Below are 26,974 nucleotides of genomic sequence, written 5' to 3'. Positions count from 1 at the left end.
CAATCCCACCGGTGACCTTAAGCATTGGAGGGATTGAATTCCACACATTGGAAAACGTTGATACATGTTCTAAAAATCCCTTTTTCACATTTTCTTTGGGCAAAATCCACTCTGAAATTAAAAACAGATTGCTGATCTGCTCTCTTGAACGTTACAACCTTTGCCACCTGGTGACACCTTAAATCTGGAAAAGGGATACCAGAAAGACTCTTTTCGGTGAGACAGCTGGCTCCACAGGAAGCCTCTGGGTGAGATTCAGGAAATGGTTATTAGCTATCAAGCCCTTTGTGGCATATGGCCAGCCAAGCTATTTGTCTCCATTTTTTTGTGGAAAACTTTATCAGTTTTGTGAGGGACAGTCATGCTCCAGATGACTTCTGTCAATGTCATCTTGCTGGAGTAGGAGTTATGCCTTTCCTGTGGTGATGCCTGCTCCAGAGAGCAGCTTCCCTTCAGAAATCCAGATGGCCCCAACCCTATTAACTCTCATAAAGGAAATTAAAGCCTGGCTGTTTCCCCAGGCATTTGGGCTGTTAAATGAACTTTGCTATGAGTTGGCTGATTGATTTTATTGCTCTGGTAAATTTGGAATTATGTTTCTTGATCCTGGACTTTGGTTATGTGGATTATTGGCTCTTTAATGTTCTTTTTTCTTGTTTCTAATTTCTTATAAACTATCCAGAGTCATCGCTATGAACAGCCCTGCCTGTCTGAATGTACATTCATCCATCTGCTCAATCTTCTTGTGCATTAAGAAGCAAAATATTATTTTTTAAGTTGCACAGTCCATTCTGTTCAATTAACTTTGCAAAGAGAACTCGAGAATCCAAAGAAGGTATTTGGCAAGTCAAGAAATCTTTCAGCTTTCTTGGAATTGAAACGAAGCAGTGACAAAGTAGCTGTTGGGTTTCTGTGAACATTGCCTTGCAGCCAACTTCTAAACATTTCCAATACTTGGGCTTAATTATTAACTATATTTTTGCTGCAACCAAAATAAATCTAGCTAGACAATAGCCACTGGTCCTCCTTACATCCAACTCTGAAAAGAATATTTCAAATTATGCAGGTATGTGTGCGATTCACTTCACAATCTGCTCATTGAACAAGAAAAAATGAAAGGCCAAGGCAAAAAATGCCGAGATGGAGAAAGGAATGCCACGCCTAAAATTCTTAGTACTTATCTGCCAGTGGAAATTAACATCAATGATGATGAAAACAAGCTTTAAAGTATTCAGCCATTTTATTCAAAGCATCCATTATATATAAAGGAGTTAATTTGTATATAATATACAAATTGATTTGTATATAATATACAAATGGATGAAGACTATTGCTTGACGTAGTGTAAGCCGCCCTGAGTCTTCGGAGAAGGGCGGGATATAAATGCAAATTAAAAAAAAAATTACACTACAAATTATCAATTCCCTTTCATTTTCTGGTCAATGAACCTACTACATTAAGAATAGCCAATAATTCTTGGGAGGAATATTGTTTAATTGGTCCTGGAAAATGTAGACAGCTTATGAAGAACTGTGTTTACCATAATTCTTGTGAAATTAAACATTCCAAAGACACACTCAGTCAGGCACTCCTTTTTTCATCTCTAAAGGTAAAGGTTCCCCTTGCACATTCGTGCTAGTTGTTCCCGACTCTAGGGGGTGGTGCTCATCTCCGTTCAAAGCCGAAGAGCCAGCGCTGTCCAAAGACATCTCCATGACTAAATGCCAAAGGTGCACGGAACGCTGTTACCTTCCTACCAAAGTGGTTCCTATTTTTCTACTTGCATTTTTATGTGCTTTCGAACTGCTAGGTTGGCAGAACAAGTAACGGGACAAGTAACAGGAGCTCACCCCATTACGCGGCACTAGGGATTCAAACCGCTGAACTGCCGACCTTTTGATCAACAAGCTCAGCGTCTTAGCTACTGAGCCACTGCATCCCATTTTTCATCTCTAACTTAGTACTACTACTCAAAATACGGGTCTATAAATCACATGCGTGCATATACCTTTGAAAGAAAAAATATTGAAATGGATTTAGTCAGTATTCCTATTAAATATCAAAGTTGTATCTGAAACCAACCAACCAACCAGGATAAATATAATATATCTGATTATGAACAACAATTGTAATGATAATATATCTCCACCTCCCACTTTTGGATCAGTTTAGATATACAATTCCTAAAATGCATTTGTGAAATTTTCCATAATCTTTCTCTTTTGACACATCCTTTGGAGATCCCATGTTGTTAAATAAAAACAAAAAAAATTGACTGGGTAACTCCAAAAGAAAGGATTGTATGTTAATCAATCAGCAATTATTGTATTTCCATGTAAGCTCACATGAAATTGCATTCCTTCAAAATGCACAATTTTGATACAACTACCACTTGAGCTATTATCCTTCTTCCAGCCTTAGTCACAGTTTCATTCACAGAATTTTAGAAGAGACCAGATACTATTTATTTCCATAACAATTTTTCTTCTACATTCCTAACACAATTTCCTTTCTTTTTCTTATGAAATAGATTATCTATCATCATAGATAGAGCTTTTGCTCTGGAGCCTGGCTTTATTTCCTATTGTGTAATTTAGGTAGAAGAAACATTGAAATGTGGGATATGCCATGAAGATCTCAATGTCCCTAATTAAAGATGCTCTAATCATCTGCTGGTATTTTAAACAACAAATTAAGTAAGTGAGGTCTCTGGAAATTGAAATTCCAATGCAGCCCAAGCTCTCGTCTAGGGCTAAATTAGCAGCCATGGAAACAGCTACCATGGAAGACTAGGTCAGCTGGTTTGTGTAGCTTTGGTTTCTTCTCTCAAGTGCATCTCTGACATCTCTTTAGAAAAACTTTTGGGATAGTTTCTGCATGTCTTCTTGTACTTAGACATTGCCCTTCTCCTTGCTGCGTGATTTGTAGAAGCTAAGCTGCATGCTATCTACTTAATGCTTGTCTTTAACTGTATTTGAAATAGTTCCTAGCTAGCAACAGTGCTGCAGAAGCACCTGCTTCATTTTTAAATATAAAATTTGGTTTTTAACTTTAGAAATGTTTATGCAAGTAGTCAATTAGTATCCATAAGATGTTGTAAAATTCTGTCCTACCATGCCATTCAAAGATCATGTTATTAACAAGGTGTGGACAACATTATTTGCATACTGTTGGTTTTATCTTGATGTTCTCTAGCTAGTATTCTGTATCCAAATTTAACTCATATTTTTACAATAGAATATGCAATTCTCAAGATTCTACTTCAACTCATTCCAAGTTTTCTAAAACAGTGCTCTTTTTCTTCCCTTGCTCCCTCCCGCAAATGGCCAGAAATGGAATTGCCTCTTTTCCCTTAAAAAGCTCACCAGATAGAGGAATCTTCTTGCTCCTTATTGACTTTTTAGCATTTGATTTTCATTCTTTTCTCTATGAAAGTTTTGGGATGAGTTCTCTACATACACAATTGTAAACAACCATATAAATTTACATATAAGAATGGAAAAATATAATTTGTCTACTAAAAATAACTGGTTTTTCCCCCTAAAATTTCAGATTTTAGAAATGTGTCACTACTTTCCAGACATATATATCCTCTTGGATATGTGTGCCTTCTTAGATCTTATCTCTTAGATTTATGTAAAGAATTCAGTTGTAAAATACAGTCTTCATTTTAGCAAGAACATGCGAATATATGCCAATGAATAATATAATAAAAATCATCCAAAAAATGCTTGGCCTTCTTTCTATTCTCAGTCAAAATTCTGATGGAGAAATCTATTCCAGTCTAATTTTCTATGACAACTCGGTGACACAACCACTAGCCCAAGACAATGGGGATGTCTAGTTAGAACTTTTTGCAGCAGAATTCAAGTATCATGGCAGTGGGATCAAAGAATATAATAGCTTCGGACCTCTAGCAACACACGTTTTAAATATCTTGATAAATACGTTATAACCGCAACGTATTTATCATTTAGCTTTTCAAATGATGGAAACACTACAATAAACTGAGCACATTGTGACAAATGCAGAAAGTACATTGAATCTAATTTTCATTTTGATTCCTCTCAGAGGCTTTTACTTTTGCCAGAATTCTAATTCTCTACATCATATACTTTCAAATTGTTTTTAAAGTATGTCCCAAAACGCATACCAAATGAGTACTTTAGGCTGATATTTGCCAGGCAGGCATGTTTGCTCAATAATATTGGCCTGTCATGCAAAAATGGAAAGATGAGGCATCTCCCCACACATAGCAATAGCAATAGCCCTTAGAAGAGGATTTTTCCCTCTTTCATCTGTGACTGGATCAAAGACTTTCCGAGGGACCAGCCACAAACAGTGAGGGTTGGGTCTGTCATATCTACCCCTCTGAAGATTAGCACTGGCTCCACACAGGGCTGTGTGCTCAGTCCCTACCTGTATTCACTGTACACACATGATTGTGTACCGTCAGACCTATCTACTGTGATCATTGAGTTCGCAGATGACACCACTATACTGGGTCTCATTACAGGTAGAAACGAAACAGCATATGGGGGGAGGTTCAAAAATTTTCCACATGGTGCTTAAAAAACAACCTGCACCTGAACATCAGCAAGACCAAGGAGATGGTGCTGGACTTTTGGAGGAGGAGAGAGGAACCTGCCCGACTTTACATCGAGGGGGGCTGTGTAGAGAGAGTTTCCTCCTTTAAATTCCTGGGAATCCATCTCAGCACTTGGAAAAACAAAACGATCCAGATGGCCAGGAAGGCCCAACAGAGACTCCATTTCCTTAGGGTCTTGCGTAAAAACAGGGTGGAACAACAATTGATGACCTCCTTTTACCGGTCCACAATAGAAAGTGTCCTCACTTATTGCATCACGGTATGGCATGCTGGTCTGACACCACCATAAAAAAACATCACAGAGGGTGGTGAGTAGAGCACAAAACATCGTGAACTCTCCCCTGATACCACTAGGCAAGATCGCTAGGGCTCACTGCCTTAGAAGAGTGAGGAAAATTCTCAGGGACAACTCTCACCCTGTGTTGTGACCCAGGTTCCCGGACTTGGACTCCTGGAGGAGGAGGATTCAGAGAGTGAAGAGGAGGAGTGGCAAGGCCTGCTTCCCCTGGGCCCTTTCCCTCCCTGGCACAGACCCAGGGGAAGGAGGAGGGGCTGGCAAGGCCTGATTCCCCCAGGCTTTCTTCTGCTCTGGCAATGCCCCAAGAACAATCTTGGCTTGATGCGAGACTGCGCAGACATGACTGGCGCGCGCAGCAGAGGAAGCTTTGGGACCAGCTCAGGGAATGATGAGTCACGGAGCGACACCCACAGCAGATAAAAGCAAGAGGCGGAGCTTCTTGGCTTTTTGTGTTGGACAAAGAAGTGAATTTGCACGGGCAAACTGTTTCATGGATGGAAGAATCTGTTCGTGAGTGATTCTTGCTTTATCTATAATTTTCTAGTTATCTTCAGAGATTTTGGCAGACGCGTGGGGAGACGTGGCCAAAACATCTCTGTGCCAGAAGCCAAGTGTAAATAAACTTAAAGAAGGCATTTGACTGACTTTTTGTTGGGAGTATTGGGAGGGGGAAACAGAACACCCTGGTCACCACTTCTTTACCCTCCTACCATTGGGAAGTATAGCCAGCTGCACAAACAGGTTGAAGAACAGTTTTTATCCGTGAGCTTTCAGACTCCTGAATGAGAAATAACATCATAACTATGTAGTATGATGGATTGCAGGGCTGGCACAATGTGTAACGTGTTCACACTGGTGCAATAGGACTGGGTGTTTTGTTAATATGATTTATTGGGTTAGGGATTTTCTGTCTTCACTGTGAGTTGTATTGCGTTGGGGGGGTGGGCACTGAGGGAGCTCAACCAATCTCATTGTACCTATGTTGTACACTGATAATAAAGTATAATAAAAGATAAGAATGATGATGATGATGATGATGATGATGATGATGATGATGATGATAATAATAATAATAATAATAATAATAATAATAATAATAATAATAATAATAATAATAATAATAATAATATACCACTTCACAGTGCATTACAGGTCTCTCTAAGCGGTTTACAGAGTCAGCATATTGTCCTCATTTTACCCACCTTGGAAGGATGGATCAACCAGTGAGATTTGAATTGCCAAATTGAAGGCAGCCAGCTGTCAGCAGAAGTAGCCTGAAGTACTGCACTCTAACCACTCCACTACCATGGCTCATGATATGAAATACCCTCAATTTGATGCCATGTAGCAGTGGCCTATCAGAAACCTATTTGCCATGGCTTCCTTCTGCATGTCTTACAAACTCTAGTGTCCTCAGCAAGCTGATATAAATTCAGGAAAAACTGTCCCTTGAGAATGTGACCCAGCAATCTGTTATGACTGAAAATTTGATCAGTATAGTATACTGGGACTTTTTCATATGGCAGAAAATCTGGTTATCTCAGATAGGTAGGAATAGATATGCTTCACACATTAATTAAATCTATTTTGATGTCTGATGCAACTAAAGCAACCATCCCAGATACATTGGATAAGAATTATGGACCTTCTAGTCCCAACAAATCTGGAGGTCGCCAGGTTGAAGACTGCTAATCAAAAATTAATTAATGTTTTCTTCCATTAAATACAACTTTAGTCTGATCCTAGAAAAAGCATTGGATGGAATGTTGAAAAACATTTTGCAATAAGCTCTATCTCATGTATTCAATGTAATCAGCCCAGGGGAGAATCTCAGTCTCTAGCTTCTTTGTGAACAATACAAGTGGCAGTAACATGACATACGGTACTTTCATCTGTTAAAAATCGCAAACTGTAAAACATTTGTTAGCACATCAAAACTTTGCAGAGAAATATTCATTAACATAGAGCCCATTTGATAGTATTTAAACTTAATTAGTTATCCAAGATCACCTCCTCCTATCACTTCGCAACACGTTACAAGGCAGAACTTGCTGAATACAAAAATATAGGAACATCTAAAATGTGAGAACTAAAAGTGTGCTATTAGAAATATAAATAGTCTTCAACTTATGACTGCAATTGAGCCAATGGTGGGTTGCCCCTGGTGTCGTGTCCCACTCCTCCGCTGACGGCCGGGTCAGGGAAATCCGAATCAGGCGTGCCTCTGCAGCTCTGCCAAAGTCCTAGCAAAGTCCTCAAGGCAGGCAGGAGACCAGAAAGTGACTTCAGCAAGATATTTTCGACTTTGCCTGACTCAGAGATTGCCAGAAAGCAGATCTTTTATATAGGCCATGGGGTGTGGCTCCATGACTCAGCACTTATCCAGGCGTGCCCCTCCCTTCCTTCTGACGCCGCCGCCTATCAATTCTTCTGAAGCGAGGGTCACTCCACTCGGCAGCTGTTGGTAATTGACCTCCCTCAGGCTCACATGCTGTGGGGGAGGGGGAGGGGTCTAGTTGCTCCGTTTGCCTGGGCATGGAGCCAGGGCTGGGGCCGGGAAGTGCTTCCTCCTCCTCAGCCTGTCTGGGCATGGAGCCAGGACTGGGGCCGGGAGGCATACTAGGACATTCCTCGGTGTTCGGAAGCAGATAAGAAGGCCCCGGCTGCGGTGAGAGCGGGCAAGACACAACACCTGGTTCCGACTGGTTCTATAGTAAAACTGGTGGGAGGCTCCGCCCACTGATCCAAATGTCATCAAAACTCTTCTGAGCATGCACAGAAGCTGCTGTGCATGCACAGAAGAGCATACATGTGCCCAAGCATCATGCCCGTGTGCGTGTACAGACACAGTGTAAAGGTAAGTAGAACCCATCCCTGAATTGAGCCCAACATTTCTGTGAAACATTGGTTAGGTGAATTTTGCCTCATTTTATGACCTCTCATGTCCAAGTTGTTAAGTGAATCTGGCTTCCTCACTGACTTTGCTTGAAAGAAGGACACAAAAGGTGATCACATCACCCCAGGACACTGTTGTCAAATTGTCTGAATTTTGATCACATGACCATGGACAAGTTGCAATGGTTGTAAGTGTGAAAAATGGACATAAGTCACTTTTTTCAGTGCTGTTGCAACTTTGAAAGGCTACTAAATGAATAGTCGTAAGTCAAGGACTCCCTGTTAACTCTATATGATATGGAAGTGTGGTCGAGCATCCTTTTGTTAAAAAACAAAATATGAGACTTAAGCATAAAAAGTTTGGGGTGTTCTAAGTAATATTCTCGCACTGGCTTGCTGAGAGAGAAAATGAACAACATTATATGGTTTTCAAATAATAAATACGGGCCTGCAGAATAATACAAATGTAATAGAAAGTGCTTATTAGAATAACTTTTATCAAATCAAATATAACAGGCAGTTATTACTTTACGTCAAGAAGTTGTTATTTTAATGTTTCATGATAAATGATTAAGATCACCTTTCTGGCTCTTTCAGACACCAAATAGCAGGACATAAATACAGTAATAAATAAGGATTTGAAATATTTAACAGTATTATACTAATGGCAGGTATCCCGATTGAACATACTAGCAGTTAATTGTTAAAGTATAAAGAGAATCCTTCCCAAATTGTAAGTCACTTCCGACAATCCAAGGCAAAATATGGTTGTATGTTTATATAACCAAAGGTTTAAGGGTGGAGATGTTAAAATTGGATTGGAAAAAGGGAAATAAAGTCATTGTGGAAAGAAATCCAATATACACCGGAATTATTTTCTCTACAGTGTGGTCCAATTCAGGAAAAACAATACCTAAGAGACGAAAACCTATGAATGTTTTGACAAAAAATTGATTACATAAAAAAGTTAAAGCTCTCCAGATGTTTAACCACCCTGTGTTGCCCTTGCACAGCTGATTCAAATAAAAGGGTTGGCACTGCACCTAGCAAAGCTTTGTAGTCCTGCAGAGTCCTGGGAATGGAGGCTTATTGAAAGAAAAAAACACGAAAGTCTTCAAAAGAAAAAAACAAGTAAGTCCAGTTGCCTCCAGAAAAAGCACCTTTTCATCATGACCTGGATGACTGAGAATCTCTAGAGACTTTTAGGCTATTGAAAGGTTTGAACAAACAAGGAAGATCTCTGAGTAAGTACTGTATGAAACTGGAGCTCTTCTAATTAATATTGTTGTATAGGCACTGCTTTAAGTACTTTAATAAGCCAGTAAGTGCAGGGTAAGAGATGGTAGGTTCCCTTCGTCCCCTAGAATGACCCAGTGATCGAGATGAACTTACTCAAAGGGACGAGCAGCTCCTGTAAACTTAATGTTTAACTTTCCTCAGCATTAAAGTTTGGGGAAGATAAAACACTCTCAGTGTAATTTCTTTTACTTTGTTGGCTGATGTGAAAATGAGACACTCAATTACTGGTCAGTATCTGAGCAATGATTGGCTAAGAAATCTCAGCACTTCTTTCTAGCAGAAAGAGACTATTATGTTTGTGCTACAGCAAACTCAAGGCCTGCGGGCCGAATTCAGTCTGCAGGGTGCTTAGATCTGGCCCTAGAAACAGCAAAGGACTGACCTGTGGTGCCTCTGCTGGCGAAAATGGAGCTCGGGAAGGTTGCATGTGGCCCTCCCAAACTCCGTTTTTGCTGGCAGAGGGTTGCAGAAGGCTGTCACAGCTGAAAACTGACCTTGGGAACCCGTTTTCGCTGGCAGAGTGCTTGGGACACCACCTGAGCTCCTACACGAGTGATGTCGAGCTGGCCACACCCACCCTGGCCATGCCACACACCCCCGGACCCTGCCCGAGATCAAACACAACCCTGATGTGGCCCTCAATGAAATCAAGTTTGACACCCCTGTGCTTCAAGGTTTGCAATACAGAAGTGCCTTTAGCATCATGTTGACTAAAATTATGAAACCAATACCCAAGTTCTCCTTTGTTTTAGTTCTACAGTCAGAAGACTAGATTTCTGAATTGTGGGTCATTTGCTTAATTGATCGTGAGGATCTGAGCCCTTTGAGCCTTAGTTTCTCAAACACATTTCCTGCTTCTTAAACACAGTAAAAACTTTTTTAGCACTTATAGTTGCAATTGAAACTAATCAAATTCTCTCATAGCTAAACATGGCAGTCTGAAGCTTTCATTATTCATTAAAAAATACTTTGATTAAAGGAAAAAGAGATCCATTTAGTGAAAGTGAAAAGTTAGAAATGTTACCAAAGCCCCAATTTCTCAAAATTCAGTTGAGAATCTGCAAAAATTTGTCAAGAGTATATTCTATAATTACACTAAAGGCTTCCATTTCCAGATAGGAAAAAAGTGCCATATGATAGGTTTGAGCACAACATTGTAAAATGTTACCTACTCATACAAGAAGGTCTGCAAATATCAGTGCACCCACCAGATGGCGGGGTTTTGTGGCGTCTTTCTGCCATCTAGTGGTTGCAAAATTTTTATAGCACATACAGGTAGTCTTCGACTTACGACCACAATTGAGCCCAATAGTTACGTTGTTAATTGAAACATTTGTTAAGTAAGTTTTGCCCTACTTTTCTTGCCACCGTTAAGTGATTCACTACAGTTGATTAAGTTAGTAACCTGATTGTTAAGTGAATCTGACTTCCCCATTACTTTTCTTGTCAGAACAGCACAAAAGGTGATCACATGACCCTGGGATGCAACAAGGGTCATAAATATGTACCAGTTGCCAAACATCTGAATTTTGATCACAGGATGGTGAGGATGTTGCAAAGGTCATAACTGAAAAACGGTCGTTAAGTCACATTTTTCAGTGCTATTGTAACTTTGAACAGTCACTAAATGAACTGTTTTAAGTCGAGGATTACCTGTATTTTGTAGTCATTTGGCAACATTTTAAATGTCTTTCAGGAGCATAAAATAAGAAAGCCCACGCTGAGTGTAAGAAGCATTGTACCAAAACCAGAAAAGCAGCAAAGGTGGAACAGTCTGTCCTCCAATGCAGTTTGTTAAAAAGGAAGAAAAGATGCAACAGTATTTAGGAGAACTTAAAATTTATTTCTTAACAGCCACATTAGAAAGTTAAACATTAAATCTGTGCAAAATACAAATTTCCATGTGAAATTTTTATATACACTTTTTTTTTTAAAAAAAAAGAACACTCTAACAAAAATGCTTAATTGAGTTCCAGAAACATTTTAAGTGACAAGGAGTAGAGGAAGAGAATTCCTACTGGTACTGTTTAAGAGATGAGTAGATCTGCAATAGAAATAAGTAAAGTAGACAGAAAGTTTTCATTCAGATGTCCCCTGTGCCCTAAACATGCCCCAAACATGCTGAGAATTTTTGTTAATCACAGCAAAAAAAAAAAAAAAAAGTACCATTCTGTTAGGACATATCTGCATCCTTTCCTAATCTTCCCTTTGGGAATCCAAAAGAAGAATCTTTTTAAGATCCTTCAAGTGGTATTTAAAAGCCTTCACTGATATCTTTTTTTTTAACATGCTGGGGAGTCCCTAAATCCTTCAAAGTGGGAACCAAAGCAATCAGTATAATTCCTAGAAGACTGAGAGTCAGCATATTTAACAACGGAATTATGGTTTCTGTATGTGCTAAGCTTTCGGTTATTCCCGATTCATTAAAAAACATTAAGCAGAAATTTATCATTAAAATCCAGCAAAATTGTACATTTTTAACAAAATCCAAGCTGAATATTGTTCTGCAGCATCGAAGTAACAGGAAGAGTCATACACATTTCTAAAAATTCTGAAACCAAGAAAAACGGATTTTGTTTAGCATACTTAAGAGACTAAAATCACTTTGTTCCTTTGGAAATAGGAACATGAAACATAGTTGGATGAGTAAGAATTTTAATAGCATATGACTGAGTTTGGGATTCTCAATTTAGAAAGTATCAACTAAGTCATCTGCAGTGCTCTTCTTCCTAGCTTCTTTGTACTATCCATTACTTTTATGAATCATAAAATCAGACTGATTCCTTCCAATTCCAGAATATTTAGAATTATTCTCCCCCTGAACAAGCAGAGAAATCCTTATTTCTACTCTCAACTCTACCAATAATTAAAATAAACCTGATGTTATCCAGCTCTGATCCAGCCTTTCAGACTCAATAAGGCTGGCAGGAGGACAGAAAAAAAAGCCAATTGTAAACAAGAGACCTCACTAGCAAAGGGGTTCTTCTTCCTTTTCTTATGAAAACAGCCTTGAGGGAAAACACACATCTTTCTCTTGCAAATATAGTTTCTCCTCAGGATAGGAATGGTAATAATTCTGCATAGAACCGTCTTTCTGTTTCAATGTTCTGACAGACCATTTTGAAAAAGGTAAAGTAATATATCACCTTAAGCACTGTATTCAGTGTTTAAAATATGTTTCATAATAGCTTTCTCAATTCTTAGACTAAGAATCTTGGTGAAAAGAAGATGAAACAGGTTTGGGAGGAGGAATACATGGGAGGGGGAGGAGGCTGTTCTGTCTGTTTTGTCCTTTAGGCCTTTACATTTATAAGCAAAAGCTTGCAAAATATGTAAATTATGCTGATGTCACAGCAACATGAATCTGCATTTCAGAGAAATGCATTAAAATCCCTTAAGGAATTAAATCTGTGTCTTTCAGTTTCCAGACTTTACTTAAATCTTTGTATCTGTACCAAAGGAATGTTAAGAAACAATTCATGTTTTAAGATTGCTTTTTATATAGTTATTGCTAAAGTGATTTGTAAAATTAAAAGGCCATTCCCCCTAATCATTTTTTTCCTAATATTTACTAGACCAACAGCTACAGTTTAAGGAGATGCAGGTGCTTGAGCAAAATGTTAATTATTGGTATTGCAAAGAAGGAATTAAAAAACCCACAGAAATGCCTTATGATTTAATTTGAATAATTTCTTTTTAAAAAATAAGTTTGGAACGCATGCAAAGATAAGAGCTGCAATGCAGAGAGGGAACATTTGGAAAGAAGCAAGACAGAAGTTTTGACTGTCAGCTACAAATCAAGGTAAGTGACCATGCAGATTCTTATTTTGTATTTAGCGCGTGTGCGCGCGCACACACACACACACACACACACACCACTAGTATGTTTGAACACTAGTAGGGAGTATTAGGCATTCATCGCAACACAGAAAAAAGGAAGCATAGAGAATAATAATCTTACACCAGAAATGGTTCAGCCAGTGAGGGGCTGTAGCACTGGAATGTTGAAATGAACTAAAGACGATATAAAATATTGGGGGGAAAAAATAGTCAGAACAAGCCAACTATAAATCTTTGATTACATAGCACTAGATACATTGCACTGATACTGTAAGGTAGAACAAATGAACAGTAATTCTTTCTGATCAGCCAAAAATATTAAATAACCACATTTCTTAAATTTCAAGTATCAAATAATAGTAGCTATCAAAGACTCTGAAATAGCAACGGACTTCAAACAATCAATTTTGAATATGACTAAGCCAAAATAAATGATTCTGCATTTATCTGAGACTGAATTTGGATTTAGGTGTACAATATATTGTGTCACATCTTCTTTTTTAACCCCAAAGCCACCTCTAAAGCTTTCCTAAGAAACCTTCATTTAATGTGCAAATGACAAGGAAGTAACAAAATACCATAGCCAAATAGAACTTGGTTATTTGTGTAGATGTGACTGGACATAACTCAAAAGAAAATTCTGGCCTTTTTACAGTGATCAAACACACCTTGGGAAATGGTTGGGAAATAGTCCCCCTTAGAATGAGATAAACAACTGGATAAACAAAATTGTATTGTATAATGATTATCAGTGGCTTCAAACAATGTAAATGGACCCTCCTTTTCTATACATTGCATTCAAACTATTAGATAATACTGGAAGCAGTTGAAGAGTTTTGTTTGTGATAAATTTTTGATATACAACTCAGTTGAAGTTGTAATACCGTGTTTTCCCAAAACTAAGACCCTGTCTTATTTTTTTGAACCCTGAAATAAGCGCTTGGCCTTATTGCCATACGTTCAAAAGCCCAATTGGGCTTATTATCAGGGGATGTCTTAATTTGGGGAAAACAGGGTAATTAACTAATGATTGTGTAACTAACAAGTCAAATTATAGGCAAATAAAATATGAACATAATTTAATAAGGTTGAAACTATTTTTTTATGTAAGATACACTGAAGCAAGCAGTACAAAATGTATTTGTGTTGTTACTTCTTCACCCTTGAAGTTGCCCTAAAATCATTCATAGATTTTGGGTGTATATTGGCTACTCTGATGCTTCATTCCCGGAGTCTGAGTTATGCAATAGCTGAATTGCAAGAATGGCAGCAGATCTATCTATCTATCTATCTATCTATCTATCTATCTATCTAGGTTGAACCTATATATATACAAGTTGAACCTATATATATATATATATAGGTTCAACTTGTGAAATGGACTGCAGAGTTGTATCCATTAGCCAGCACAAGATGCCGCTAGATCAAATTTCCCTTCTCTTACATCTTCTTAAATGAGAATTGGAAACTCTGAAAAAGGCATGTGGGGGGGAACACCGAAAACTGTTGCGTAAGCAGAAACTATGTGCTAGGGAGACCTTGGAATAACTACAGAGTTTAATTTGTTAATTGAAAAAAAAGACATCAAATTAAATATATATATATATTGTTTCCTAATGCAGGAGAGTTTTATGGGGGAATGGGGAAGGAACGGGTAAGTTCACATGTTTAGAGCTTGCCCATCATCAATTGATAAATGGGAAGGCTGCAAATTTTCAAGGGCAGGAGGAGAAATAATATAGAGACTGCTGGGAAAACATGACTGGGGAGTAGAAGAAAGCCAAGCAGAAAGGCAAGGCAGGAAGATCATTCTCAGGCAGATTAGGGGTGAAGAGTGGGGAGCCATGATTTTACTAACTGGGAGGAAACAGGAAGGCTTGCCCAGAGCCAAACTCAAAGCCATGGTGGGCAAGATGAAGGTCCCAGAAACTGGTCTTGCAGGAGAGTGCTTTAGAAACATAGGGTGCCTCAGTAAACCGCCTTTACAAGTTATGTGGTAGGCTGCTCTCTTCTTGAAGAATACCAAGAAAAACATGGCAATCAGGGGAAAAGGAAATTCAGTGATGCAGCTGCTGGTATGTTGAGACAAACTAAGACTCAAATTTGTAATCCCAGATCAACCTGAATTGCTGTCAAATACTATCTTAGTCTGCCTGGGCAAATCAGTGGCCACACCACAGGCAGTACAATTGTATGGCAAGAGGGGATAGTAGAGTAGTCTCAAAAGACTAGTCATGTAAGAGTAAGAAATATTGTTTACAGCTTCCCTATCTCTGCTGCTCATCACTGCAGAAGAGAGGTGACCAGAAAGCCTTGATCCCAGGTCCAAAGGATAGAGGCTGGAGATCGAACAAGCCTTTCCATTGTTAAAAGAAGCCTTGTTTATTGGTATAGCAGTAATCTGAGTTTCCACAGTCCACACTGGCTTCTGATAATTCAACTCCCCTTTCCACCCTGTTCTTCCCTGGATCTAGTCCTTTGCTCCATGGCTCAGACATCTCATCTGTCAGATGATGCACATTCGGGCATACTTCTTAGGAATTGAGCACCTAAAAGCACCATTGTGCCTAGACAAGCTAGCAGCAGAATTGAGTTCTTAGTGGGTTCTGGCTTTCTGTGCACCTAATGGCACAATTACTATTATAGCGAGGAGGAACTCATTGGTTTTAATCATGGAGGGGTGTCACACAAACCCCTTTATTGTGTCAGGGAGTTCACAATATCACAGTATTTGAGTAGAACCACCTAAAATTCTTACATGCGAGCAAATCATTAACAGACCAAAAATTAACCTTCTTTTAAAAAATAATTTTAAAAGTCTCTTTTCATCATCATTGTTCATTTAATTAAAGATTATTGTCATGTATTGTGCTTAACACTATATCTCTCCATGCCAATGAAACAAATAGGACAATTTTCCAAGCAGGAATACATGAGACTAAAGGTGAAAATAGAACAGCATGTATATTTAAGAATAATTCCAATGTACCAGTTAATCCTTTAACAGGCTAGCTCTAAATTAAATCTTTATTTATGGGTTTTATGAAGTTGTTTTTATTCTGATTAATGGTAAGTTAACATCACATTATACAAATAATATTTATGTAATTGGATAGCCACAGGATGGGTATAGAGAACCAGACATAAATTCCAGGGGAGCTATTTTTCTATCAGCCAAGTCAAATTGGTTTTAGTTTCAGGAGCCAACAGCTATGATCACCTGGATCTTTTATTGAGTGTACAAGCCTCATGGTTGGACTTTATTTTTTTACAGCTATTTCCCAAGACTTTGAAGCAGCATGTATTCTTCAAAGATAAATTAGGACAATAAGACAGTCAACTAAAGGGATCCTATTAATTATTTTTATCTTAAATTTATCCACAGATATCTCCTGTGTAAATCTTCTATAATGGCAATACCTTTTCTCTTTCAGTCAAATGTGGCTTTTATATCAAGTGAATATAATATAATTCTCAGCCATATCCTAATTTCTATGAGAGACTAAGGTGTCAAAAAGTTGTATGAAGTCAATAACAGAAACTGAAAAATTCTCCCTCTTTCTCAGATTATTCCATTTTTATACTATTTTGATCCTTACAACTTTCAAAAGATTGACTGAGAAAAGTATTCTAACATAGATACATCTTACCTTCCATATCAACTCTAGGTCATCTCTAATATAAATTAATAAAATTGCCCCTTGATTTAAGAAAAAATAAATATAGGCTATTGTTGCACTTTGGTTTATTTTAATTAATTAATTAATGTCTAATATTTACTCTTTGAATTCATTCATAAATATTACAGAAAATGCCCAGTGTTCACAAAGGGTCTGTCAAAGAGACGTCAATACAACTATTATGGGCTAAGTATACATTTGAACTTTTTAAAAAAAACCTGATGCAGACAGTCGCCCCATAGATAAAGCAAAAGGTAGAAAAAGTATGTGCCACATTCAGTTTTCAAAAAAAAACTCCATATAGTAAAAATTTGCTACTGCCCTATGTATGAAAGTTCTTCCTTTCACAGTCATTAAAATAAGAATATCAAAATGTAAACATAGAGGAATATCTGTTTTTTAACTAGAAATAGATCCATCATGTAATTTTTTTAAAAAAAATCTATAAAACTAGCCTTCATAGCGTCTCCATGGTTGGGAAATGAATTCGGACACTAACATTCATGATCCAATAATCATCATCATAATAAAAAATGAATAATTTTACAATTGCACCATGGAGTTCTGGGCTCATTTAAAGCACCTACTGAATTGAAATATTTATATTTGTGCAAAACCCCAAAGCTGTTTGTTTTGGAAATCTGAAAGGCACAACCAAGATTCAGAAGAACTTTAAAGCTTGAAAAATTTCTTCACCACTTCAAGCATATCCTCGTATGACAACTCCACTTCCCCATAAAAATTGCCAAGTAACTCCTGAAGCACAAAAAAGAATGGCATGCTAAAGCTTAGGAGTTCATACAAGTAGATATAGTTGTATGCATTGTCCCTGAAATGAAGTCTGGTTGCGTGCAGGAAACCATGCATCCAGTTAGAGAGGCGTCTTGGAAGGTCAAGCAGATCCCTGGTCACCTTAAGAGGCCAGCATAGAGTTTTCCCAAAGAATGAAGGCAGGATACCTGGCGACCGGTCTTCTGAACTGCTACTAGTAGCAAAAGCACTTTCTGAGCTAGTTTCTTCACACATGGGTTCTTGATGCTTCTGAAATCCCACTTCCTCCTTTAAAGAGAAGTAGATTAACAGGTTGCTCATCTTCAATATTTCAAATATTTTTTTTAAAAACCATTTATTTATTATTGTCTACATTAGTGCCCTGCCACGATTCACAGACTCTCTTGATCAGGGGTGAAACTCAATTTCATCAGGGTTGCGTTTGACCTCGGGGAGCCGGGTGGGCACGGCCATCTTGACATCACTCATGTTGGGGGTGCTTGTAGTGGGTGGGCCTTGGGGGCATCCATTGTCTCCAGCGGAGGAAGGCGAGACCAGGGAGAGCACCAAACTCTTGTCCTCCAGAGGAGCCTCGCTGTCCCTCTCCTGCCCTCTGTAACCTTCTCCTGCAACCCTCTGCGTTTTGTCTGCAATGGCCTCCTGCAACCCTCTGCCAATGAAAACGGAGCTCCTGCAAACCTTGAGCGAAAATGGAGCTCGGGAGGCCCTCCCGAGCTCCGTTTTCACTGGTAGAGCTGGTCCTTCGCTGTTTCCAGGGTGGCTCAGTGGGGCAGATCTAAGCACCCCTTGGGCCAGATCTGGCGCATGGGCTTTGAGTTTGACACCCCTGCTCTAGCTTGCAAAATATTTCTTTGCAAGGAGTTTTGGGTAATCTCCAAAATACAATTTACTTTATGTCAGTGCTTCAACTTAGAAAAGGATCACCCTGATGGCCAACTAACTCCAAAATAAGTAAGGGAATATTTTCCATTGAGCTCAACTTATAAATAGATATCAATTTTCAGAATCAAGGTAGGCATAAAGGTCATGTCTTATCTCTTTTCCCTAGTGTCTCCTTTCAAAAACTAATAAAAAGCTTAGAGAGGCTGCAAGGAAGATAGAATGCAAATGCAAAGGATATTTAATACTTTCTCATCTTGATAAACGGAAAAATGGCAGCCCAGGGAAAAAAATAATGTAATTGTGGTTAGTTTCTTTCTTGCTTATCATCATACGCATCATATTTTCCAGTCAAAATTGAAAAGACATTAGAACGTATTTGATATGACTAGGCTAGGAAAATAATGTAATTGGGCTTGTTAAAATAATGGAACCATCAGAAATCTCATTGAAGTCCAAAGAACAATCATTTGCAATTCTTAGGTATTTCAGCTCCTCCTTTTCTGCATGTGACACAAAGACATGCCTTGTTATAAATGTTTTAAAGCTAGGGTGGCCGACAGACTGAGCGAAAATGTCTCTGAATGTATCAGTTCAATTCTGCTAAGTGAGACAACATTTTGGCTACCCCCATGAAGTTCAAGTGCAAAGGAGTCTCTCCCAGAATAACATAGATGGTTCCCCTTTTATGTACCACTTCCAATGAGCTGGAATTTATCTCTTTATAATCTTCCTACCCTGTCATACTTTAGTAGATATATATATATATATATATATACCTTTATTTCCACTCTCTTCTTTCTGTGCATATTCTTTGTTTTACATTGTGCAAAATGAAGCTTGCAGTAAAAATTACCTGAAAAATAAAAGGAACATCATTAGGTTTTGTCCCTTCCCCAATGCAATCCACCAGTTAGTAAACCTGACAGATGGAATGGGGGAATGTAAAGGTGGTATAACTTCTGATTTAAGTCATTTTAAGTGATGTGGTTGAAAACCTTTTGGAAAGCAGTGATTTCATTTAAGAAAAGTCCTTTATATGAGGAAAACTTATTACCTTATTCTACTGAATAAGGCAACTGAACGGTCTTTTCTTGGGATAACAAAGCCTTGGCAAAGCAGCTAAAATACCACATGCTATTTTTGCTGTTGATCATGAAGATGCTATCCTTGCTTGGTTTCATATAACTCACCCTTTACCATTTAATTTAATCTTATCTAGGCTCATACAATCAAAATATGCTTAGGATACATCGTCTTGACATCAAGTTTAGGTAATGAAACATCTGCAAAAAACAACAACAATCAAGCTCAAAAAGCATCAAGGCCCCCTCATAAATATTTCTGAGGGGTCCTTGATGCTTTCTGAGCTTGATTGCTTTTTTTTGCAGATGTTTCATTACCTAAATTAGGTAGCATCATCACTGCTAGTCCTACTATCTGACTATATAGTCCTTCTAGTCCTACTATCAAAGGACGTCATGGCTCAGTAACTAAGATGCTGAGTTTGTCGATCAAAAGGTCAGCAGTTCAGCAGTTCGAATCCCTAGTGCAATGTAACAGGGTGAGCTCCCGTTACTTGTCCCAGCTTCTGCCAACCTAGCAGTTCGAAAACACCTAAAAAATGCAAGTAGAAAAATAAGAACCACCTCTGTTGAGAAAGTAACAGAGTTCTGTACGCCTTTGGCATTTAGTCATGTTGGCCACATGACCAGTGAAGTCTTTGGACAGCGCTGGCTCTTCGGCTTTGAAATGGAGATGAGGACCTCCCCCTAGAGTCAGGAATGACTAGCACATATGTGCGAGGGGAACCTTTACCTTTAGTCCTACTATCGGTGCGACAAGCACTGATGATGTTACCTAGTTTAGGTAATGAAATGCCTGCAAGAAAACAACCAAGCTCAGAGAGCCCCAAGGACCCCTCATTTCAACCCTGAGCTACAAGTATTCTCTTTTTATCGATAAATTAAGAAATGTTTTATTGTAGATCTGCATTACCTTCTTCTGCATCAAAGGTATATGTAGCTAGGCGGAGAGTGGTCGCACATATGACACATTTGAAGCATTCTCGGTGGAAGAAGTGGCCTTCCGCGCTCAATTGTTCCATGACATAAACTCTTTTCTTACAGAAATAGCAGGTTTCACTTCCACCTATTGTCTGAGGAAATTCTCTTTTCAAAGATCCCTATTGAAAAAAGTACGTAAAGTGGTAATATCTGAATAACGTTTGTATAACTCTTTAATTTTACCACAAAAAAAGTTCTTTCAGAAGGAAAACTAACAGTTTAATCAAGAACAGGCTCTCCTGATTTGCTTGATGTTATATTGTTACTTACATATTTTTTAAGCAGAGCTATTTTATATCATTTTGCATTTTCTTGCCGGGATGCAGAGCTACACTCTGCATCCTGGCAATATACTGTACGTTTAAATAGTATACAGGTAGTCCTCCACTTACAACCATTTGTTTAGTGACAATTTGAAATTACGTATGACTATTGTAGCATCCCCACATAACCAAAATTTAGACACCTGGCAACATTTATGATGGTTGCAGTGTGCTTGGGGTCATTTGATCATTTTTTCCAATCTTCTGACAAGCAAAGTCAACGGGGACTTTGTTAAGCCGTTACTTAACAAAGCCGTTACTAATTTAACAACTGCAGTGATTCACTTACTATTGGTGGCAAGAAATGGAGCAAAATTCACTTAACAATAGAAATTTTCAGTTGTAGTTGTAAGTTGAGGTCTACCCTCGACTTACATTGTCATAGCAAACCATGCATTTAGTGGGCTGTGTTTAGACTGCTACCATATAGAAGTAGTAGTAATTCAGTAGATCTTATGGCTAAACGGTGGAGCAGGCTTTCCATATGTGGTGTGAGTGCCCATGTGAAGCTATCTACAATTAGGGATAAGACCTTGGCAATAGAAGAGCCAAAAGCTCTGGAATTAACTCCTACCAGCAACCTAATCAGCCTCTTTGATATGCTGCCAAGAAAAATCTTCAAACATACTTTTATGTTCCCACTTTCTCTCCACAGTAATTTGCTGGCAGATTTTAATTGCTGGTACCATATTTTATATATTTTCAGTTACTTCCTGATTTAATATTTAATGTTTATGATGCTTTTTCATGATACTAGATGGCTTTATTAAGTTAGCATAGTAAACGATTTTTCAAAATTCATTTGTGGTGCTGGTTCTGTAATCAGTTACATCTTCTAATTATCTTGGATGACACAGCAACGTAAGGTTGCTTTTCACAGCATCTTTGTAGTGCTTGAATGGATGATCTTGAGGTCTCTTTTCAGTCTCCAGTTCACTATAGAACAGTTGACAAGGCATACAGTGGTCTATTATTATTATTATTATTATTATTATTATTATTATTATTATTATTATTATTATTATTATTATTATTATTATTATTATTATTATTTGCATTTATATCCCGCCCTTCTCCAAAGACTCAGGGCGGCTTACACTATGTCAAGCAATAGTCTTCATCCATTTGTATATTATATACAAAGTCAACTTATTGCCCCCAACAATCTGGGTCCTCATTTTACCTACCTTATAAAGGATGGAAGGCTGAGTCAACCTTGGGCCTGGTGGGGCTTGAACCTGCAGTAATTGCAAGCAGCTGCTGTTAATAACAGACTGTCTTACCAGTCTGAGCCACAGGGGCCCATCCATTTTGATGATTTGTCCCACCTACTACTGTTAATTAGGGACACAATCCTCATGGATCCACATCAGTGGTGAAATGTAAAATTTGTTACTATCAGTTCTGTGGGCATGGCTTGGTGGGGGCATGTAATGTGACTGGGTGGGCATGGCCAACTATTTTTTTTTTACTTTTAAAAGCATTTTTTGTACAACCTCTTTGGCCAAAGAAGTTGTAAAAATGCTTTTAAAAGGCTCTGATGATCAGGCAACTCAGCTGGGATCATCAGAGCCTTTTAAAAGCATTTTTTACAACCTCTTCGGCTGAAGAGGTTGTAGAAAAAATGCTTTTAAAAGGCTCTGACGATCCCAGCTGAGCCACGCAATCATCAGAGGTTGTTTTTTTTTAACTTTTAAAAGCATTTTTTCGGCAAAAAAATTTCTTTTAAAAGTAAAAAAAAAAACCCTCTGTTGATCGCGTGGCTCAGTTGGGCATGGGGGGGATTTTTGTTTCCAGTTCTCCGAACCACCGGCTGCCATCGCTACTGGATTAGGCGTTTCACCCCTGATCCACGTGATCCAAATCTCCTTGAGACATGGTTTTGTCAACAAATGCCAAGGCTGAAGTGGAGGGCATGAATATGAAATTTCTCCAATTGATTGATATGTTGTCACTACTGAGTCACATCCGTATATGAGAGAAGGAATAATGATAGCTTCTGTAGACTTTCAGCTTTGTAGAGATATAGATATTGTGTTGTTAGATCACTCTGTTATGCATTTGGCCAGAGCCTGAAGGTAGTCAATTTCTTTGTTCAAAGACCCATCATATTGTGGCTCCGGCCCCCGAGCTGGTCCCCGAGCCTGCCCTCATGGAGAAGAGTGACTCGGAGAGTGAGGGAGAAGAGCCAGCAGGGCCTCCCTCGCCAGGACCCTCCTCTCTGGCACCGCCCCAGGTTCCAGCTGCAGACCAGGAGGAGGAGGAGGAGCTAACAAGGCCTCTTTCCCCCGACCCCTCCTCCTCCCTGGCAATGCCTGCAGCTGCGCGGGTGATAGAGGGAGCCACTCGTGGCTCCCATGTAACACCACTCCTGCGCAGGCTGCACTGGCTACCTGTGGTCTTTCGGGTGCACTTCAAGGTGCTGGTCACTACCTTTAAAGCGCTCCATGGCTTAGGGCCGGGTTATCTACGGGACCGCCTACTGCTACCGACTGCCTCCCACCGACCTGTGCGCTCTCACAGAGAGGGACTCCTCAGGGTGCCGTCCGCCAAGCAATGTTGGCTGGCCACCCCCAGGGGAAGGGCCTTCTCTGTGGGGACTCCTACCCTCTGGAATGAACTTCCCACAGGGCTCCGCCAACTTCCTGATCTTCGAACCTTTCACCATGAGCTGAAGACATATTTGTTTATTCGTGCCGGACTGACATAGGATTTTAGATTTTATATGGTTTTAATTTTTAATGGGTTTTATTATTTTAAATATATTTTAATCTGGGCCAAATTGAATAAGTTTTTTAAATAGTATTTTATCCTGTATTTATATTACTGTTTTGTTTTCCTGGCTGTAAACCGCCCTGAGTCCTTCGGGAGAAGGGCGGTATAAAAATCTAATTAATTAATTAAATAAATAAATAAATAATAAACGCCCCAAGTGCCAGCTGCTGAGGAACAATCTTGGCTCGATCCAAGACAGCGATCCCAAGATAAGCGTGCGCAGCAGAGGAAGAGGTATGGCAGACCCAGGGAGTGCCGAGTCACGAAGCCACATCCTACAGGGGATAAAAGCAGGTGGAATTGCTCCGTAGGCCCGTGTGTCGGACAAAGCTACAAGCTACGAGCTCTTGGACTGCTTTGTGTGAGCTACTGACAGCTTTTGGACTGAAGGTTGAGATTTCTTTGTGAGTAACTTTTTGATCTTCCTGCAGACTCCTGGTTGCCCTGGCAATGGTCCATCAGCACGCTGCTACTTGATAAAGACTTGGCAGGCACATGAAGAAACATTGCCAGAACTTTTCGCTGCCAAAGAAAACCCGGCCAAGTGTAAATAAATTGCTGGCAGATGGCCCTCGGCTGGCGTGCTTTCTTAGGGGAGGTCGGGGAGGACAGAACACATCACTTAAGATGATGCATCCCAAATATTTGAAGCTCTTTACATTTATCTGCTGAGTGTCATCTGCAATGACTTTTGGTTCTATAGGTTTGTATTTGGTATGGTCGTAAAGTACTTCAGTCTTGCTTAGGCTATGCTCAAATACAGTATGTGCAACATGTTGTATATAAAATAGCTAACTAATCTTCAGATTTTCCAATATGTTTATAGAAATAGAATTATGCCCATTTATATAGACACAAATAAAAAGCACTACTTCCAATTGTCTTAATGTGCTAAACTAAGGTTAGGGAGCAACAATGTTTTTCATATTTTATTCAATGTAATGTAGTTCATTTTAATATTATAATTTATATTATGTTCTGCATATCTGTATAAACTGAAAATATAGGCACAAATGCTGGCTCTATCCATGTATATATCCATATACATCAAGGGTGAAATTCACTTACTTTCCCTACTGGTTTGGAAATCTGACTATCTGCGCATACGCAGAGCATCAAAAATGGGATGTGATGACGTCCAGGAGGGTGGATGGAGCCTCCTGCAGCCGTTGCTACAGGTTCACCTGGACTAGATAGGACTGGCTGAATACCACCACTGATATTATATGTATTAAACGTTAACAGCAAATTCTAAATTACTTTGGGCTACTTAGGCTATATCTTATTCAAAGTATGATACATATAAAGTGACTCAACATAATCAGGGAAACTATGCATAATTCAGCATTTTGGTGTGCTTTGGAAAAGCCAATACTATTATCTATCAAAAGGTTCTATTGTTTTCAATCCTTTAAAAATGGATACATTTTTAACATTATCGTCGTTGTTAGAACAAATTACACTCAATTATGTGTGGGTTAAGGCTTACCAATTGCAAAGATGCAGGTAATGGGTTAGGCTTGTGATCATTCCTGTATAGATTGACAAGGATTTGTGCTACAGCATCTATTCCATGAGACACCTTCCCTACTGTCATCTAGTATTTAACAAGGCCCGAAGAAGGGGAGAGGAAAGAGAAAAGGTGGAAAAGGAAGAAATCTTGCATTAGAAATTACAATTTAAGGAAAAGCAAAGCAAAGAAAAACAGTGAAGCAAAGGTGTACAAGCTTAAAGTAAAAAAAGAAGAGAGCTTAATTACGGAATGCCAACCCCACATAAAATCTAAACATTTATCCCTTACTATATAAAATCTAAAATCTGTATAATACCACATCTTTAAAACCTAAGATTGTATGAATATCTTGAACAGACGAGTTTGTGTGTATGCATATATTCAAGCACACTCTTCTTGACACAAAAGGCTAGAGCCATGATGGCAAATCTATGGCACGCGTCCCAGAGGGCTAACACAGAGCCCCCTCTGTGGGCATGCACGCTGTTGACAGCTGTTCTTCTGGTTTCCAATGTGCCAGGTAGTCTTTGTACCTGCCAGAGCACCAGAAACCCAAAGACCAGCTGGCTCTCACATGTTCTCACGCATGTGTGTGTGCGTGCATGCATGCCGATTTGGGCACTCGGTGCCAAAAAGGTTCGCCATCACTGGGCTAGAGAATTAAGTAAGAGCTGCATTTAATTCTGGGCAACTTGTTAAATGGCAAATGAAATATTACATAATATTACAGTTGCCAACACATATTCCTTTCGACTTCTCAAAAAGGAATAGAGACTTTTAATAATTTACCTTGTAATGCAAACATTTACAATTATGACACCAAATAAAAATGCAAGAAGCATTTTGTAAAGGAAGGCATTCCTGGTGAATGTGCTTAAGCATGTTTTCAAAAATGCATGAAATAAAGGGTAAGTTAACAACACCTGGTTTTGATCCTTTGAAGCAAATTATATCTATTGACACAGTTCATATCAATGCTTTCATTTACCAGACATCAATCATGATGGCAGCTGGTAAAGCAACATATTTTTGCATCTTAAAATGATAGACACAATCTTTATTAAAAAGGATGCAAGCTTGCCAAAAATGGGATTGTCTTGCAAAAACACAATTATTTTTGTCTGCATAATTTTATATACTTGCTGCTTATTAAATATTATTATTAAATATTATTCAAATTATTATTATTCAGGTTTAAAAATATTTTTAGACAGGTTACTATCAAATATTCAAAATGTAATCTGCGCAATCACTATCACCACCATCATCAATAAGAGTGCTTCTACCTGCTTTGTTACATGAAGTGAGGATTGAGTACTGGTAAATCAGGAGAAATAATGAAACTATTATGAACACAGTGGGAATGGAATACTTAACTGTATGGTCCAGGAAGAAATAGGATCAAAAATACATGAAAGTGGTCTGAATGCAGATTTCAGTGAGCAATGCAATAGAAATGTTAGAGGTAATTTAATTACAAAGAGAGAATTAATGAAGATTCATAAGGAAAAGTGAATAGATTGAAAGTAAGAGGAAAACTAGGAAAGAATGGTTGAATACTTGTTCATCAAAACGAGCACTGTGAGAAGATTAGTATATGAAACAGGATTTGGACATTATGGAAACTATGTTGATTTGCAAAGACTGAAAATGGTTTCAATGTAAACTAGATGTATCTGTATTTCCCTTTCTTGGGTTACTATTTCTTATTCCTTTATTCTGTTTTGCATTCCTGAAAGTGAACTGTGAGATGCATATAATCACATGCATTAAACCATGTTTTAACAAAGCACTATGTTCCTGAATGTTAAGCCCCAAGCAAACAAACTACATTATGGTGTTCTATAATGTGCGAATCCATTCTTTCTAGATGAAGTTAAGAAAACAGGGATGCAAAAGGATTAAGGCTGGGACATTATTTATTTTTTCCCCCTGGGGATTTTTGTTATATAAAACATTACATTTCCACAGTATTTTTGTGTTCGTGCTACTTCAAAATCATAAT

At 38.6% G+C, this 26,974-nt stretch overlaps 1 protein-coding gene across 1 annotated transcript in view; it reads right to left on the bottom strand.

Moving 5' to 3' along the window:
* MICAL2 (microtubule associated monooxygenase, calponin and LIM domain containing 2) overlaps positions 1-26,974 on the bottom strand; it is a 137,096-nt gene that overhangs the window by 65,994 nt on the left and 44,128 nt on the right. Inside the window, 4 exon segments of the mRNA XM_058161707.1 lie at positions 17,297-17,680; positions 19,072-19,148; positions 20,291-20,477; positions 24,946-25,053. Coding sequence (XP_058017690.1) covers positions 17,297-17,680; positions 19,072-19,148; positions 20,291-20,477; positions 24,946-25,053 — 756 coding nt within the window.

Source organism: Ahaetulla prasina, chromosome 1 (assembly GCF_028640845.1).
Source record: "Ahaetulla prasina isolate Xishuangbanna chromosome 1, ASM2864084v1, whole genome shotgun sequence".
In the NCBI taxonomy this organism is placed as follows: Eukaryota; Metazoa; Chordata; class Lepidosauria; order Squamata; family Colubridae; genus Ahaetulla; species Ahaetulla prasina.
The sequence above is the reverse complement of the archived record's forward strand: the minus strand, read 5'-3'. Positions and strand labels throughout refer to the sequence as shown.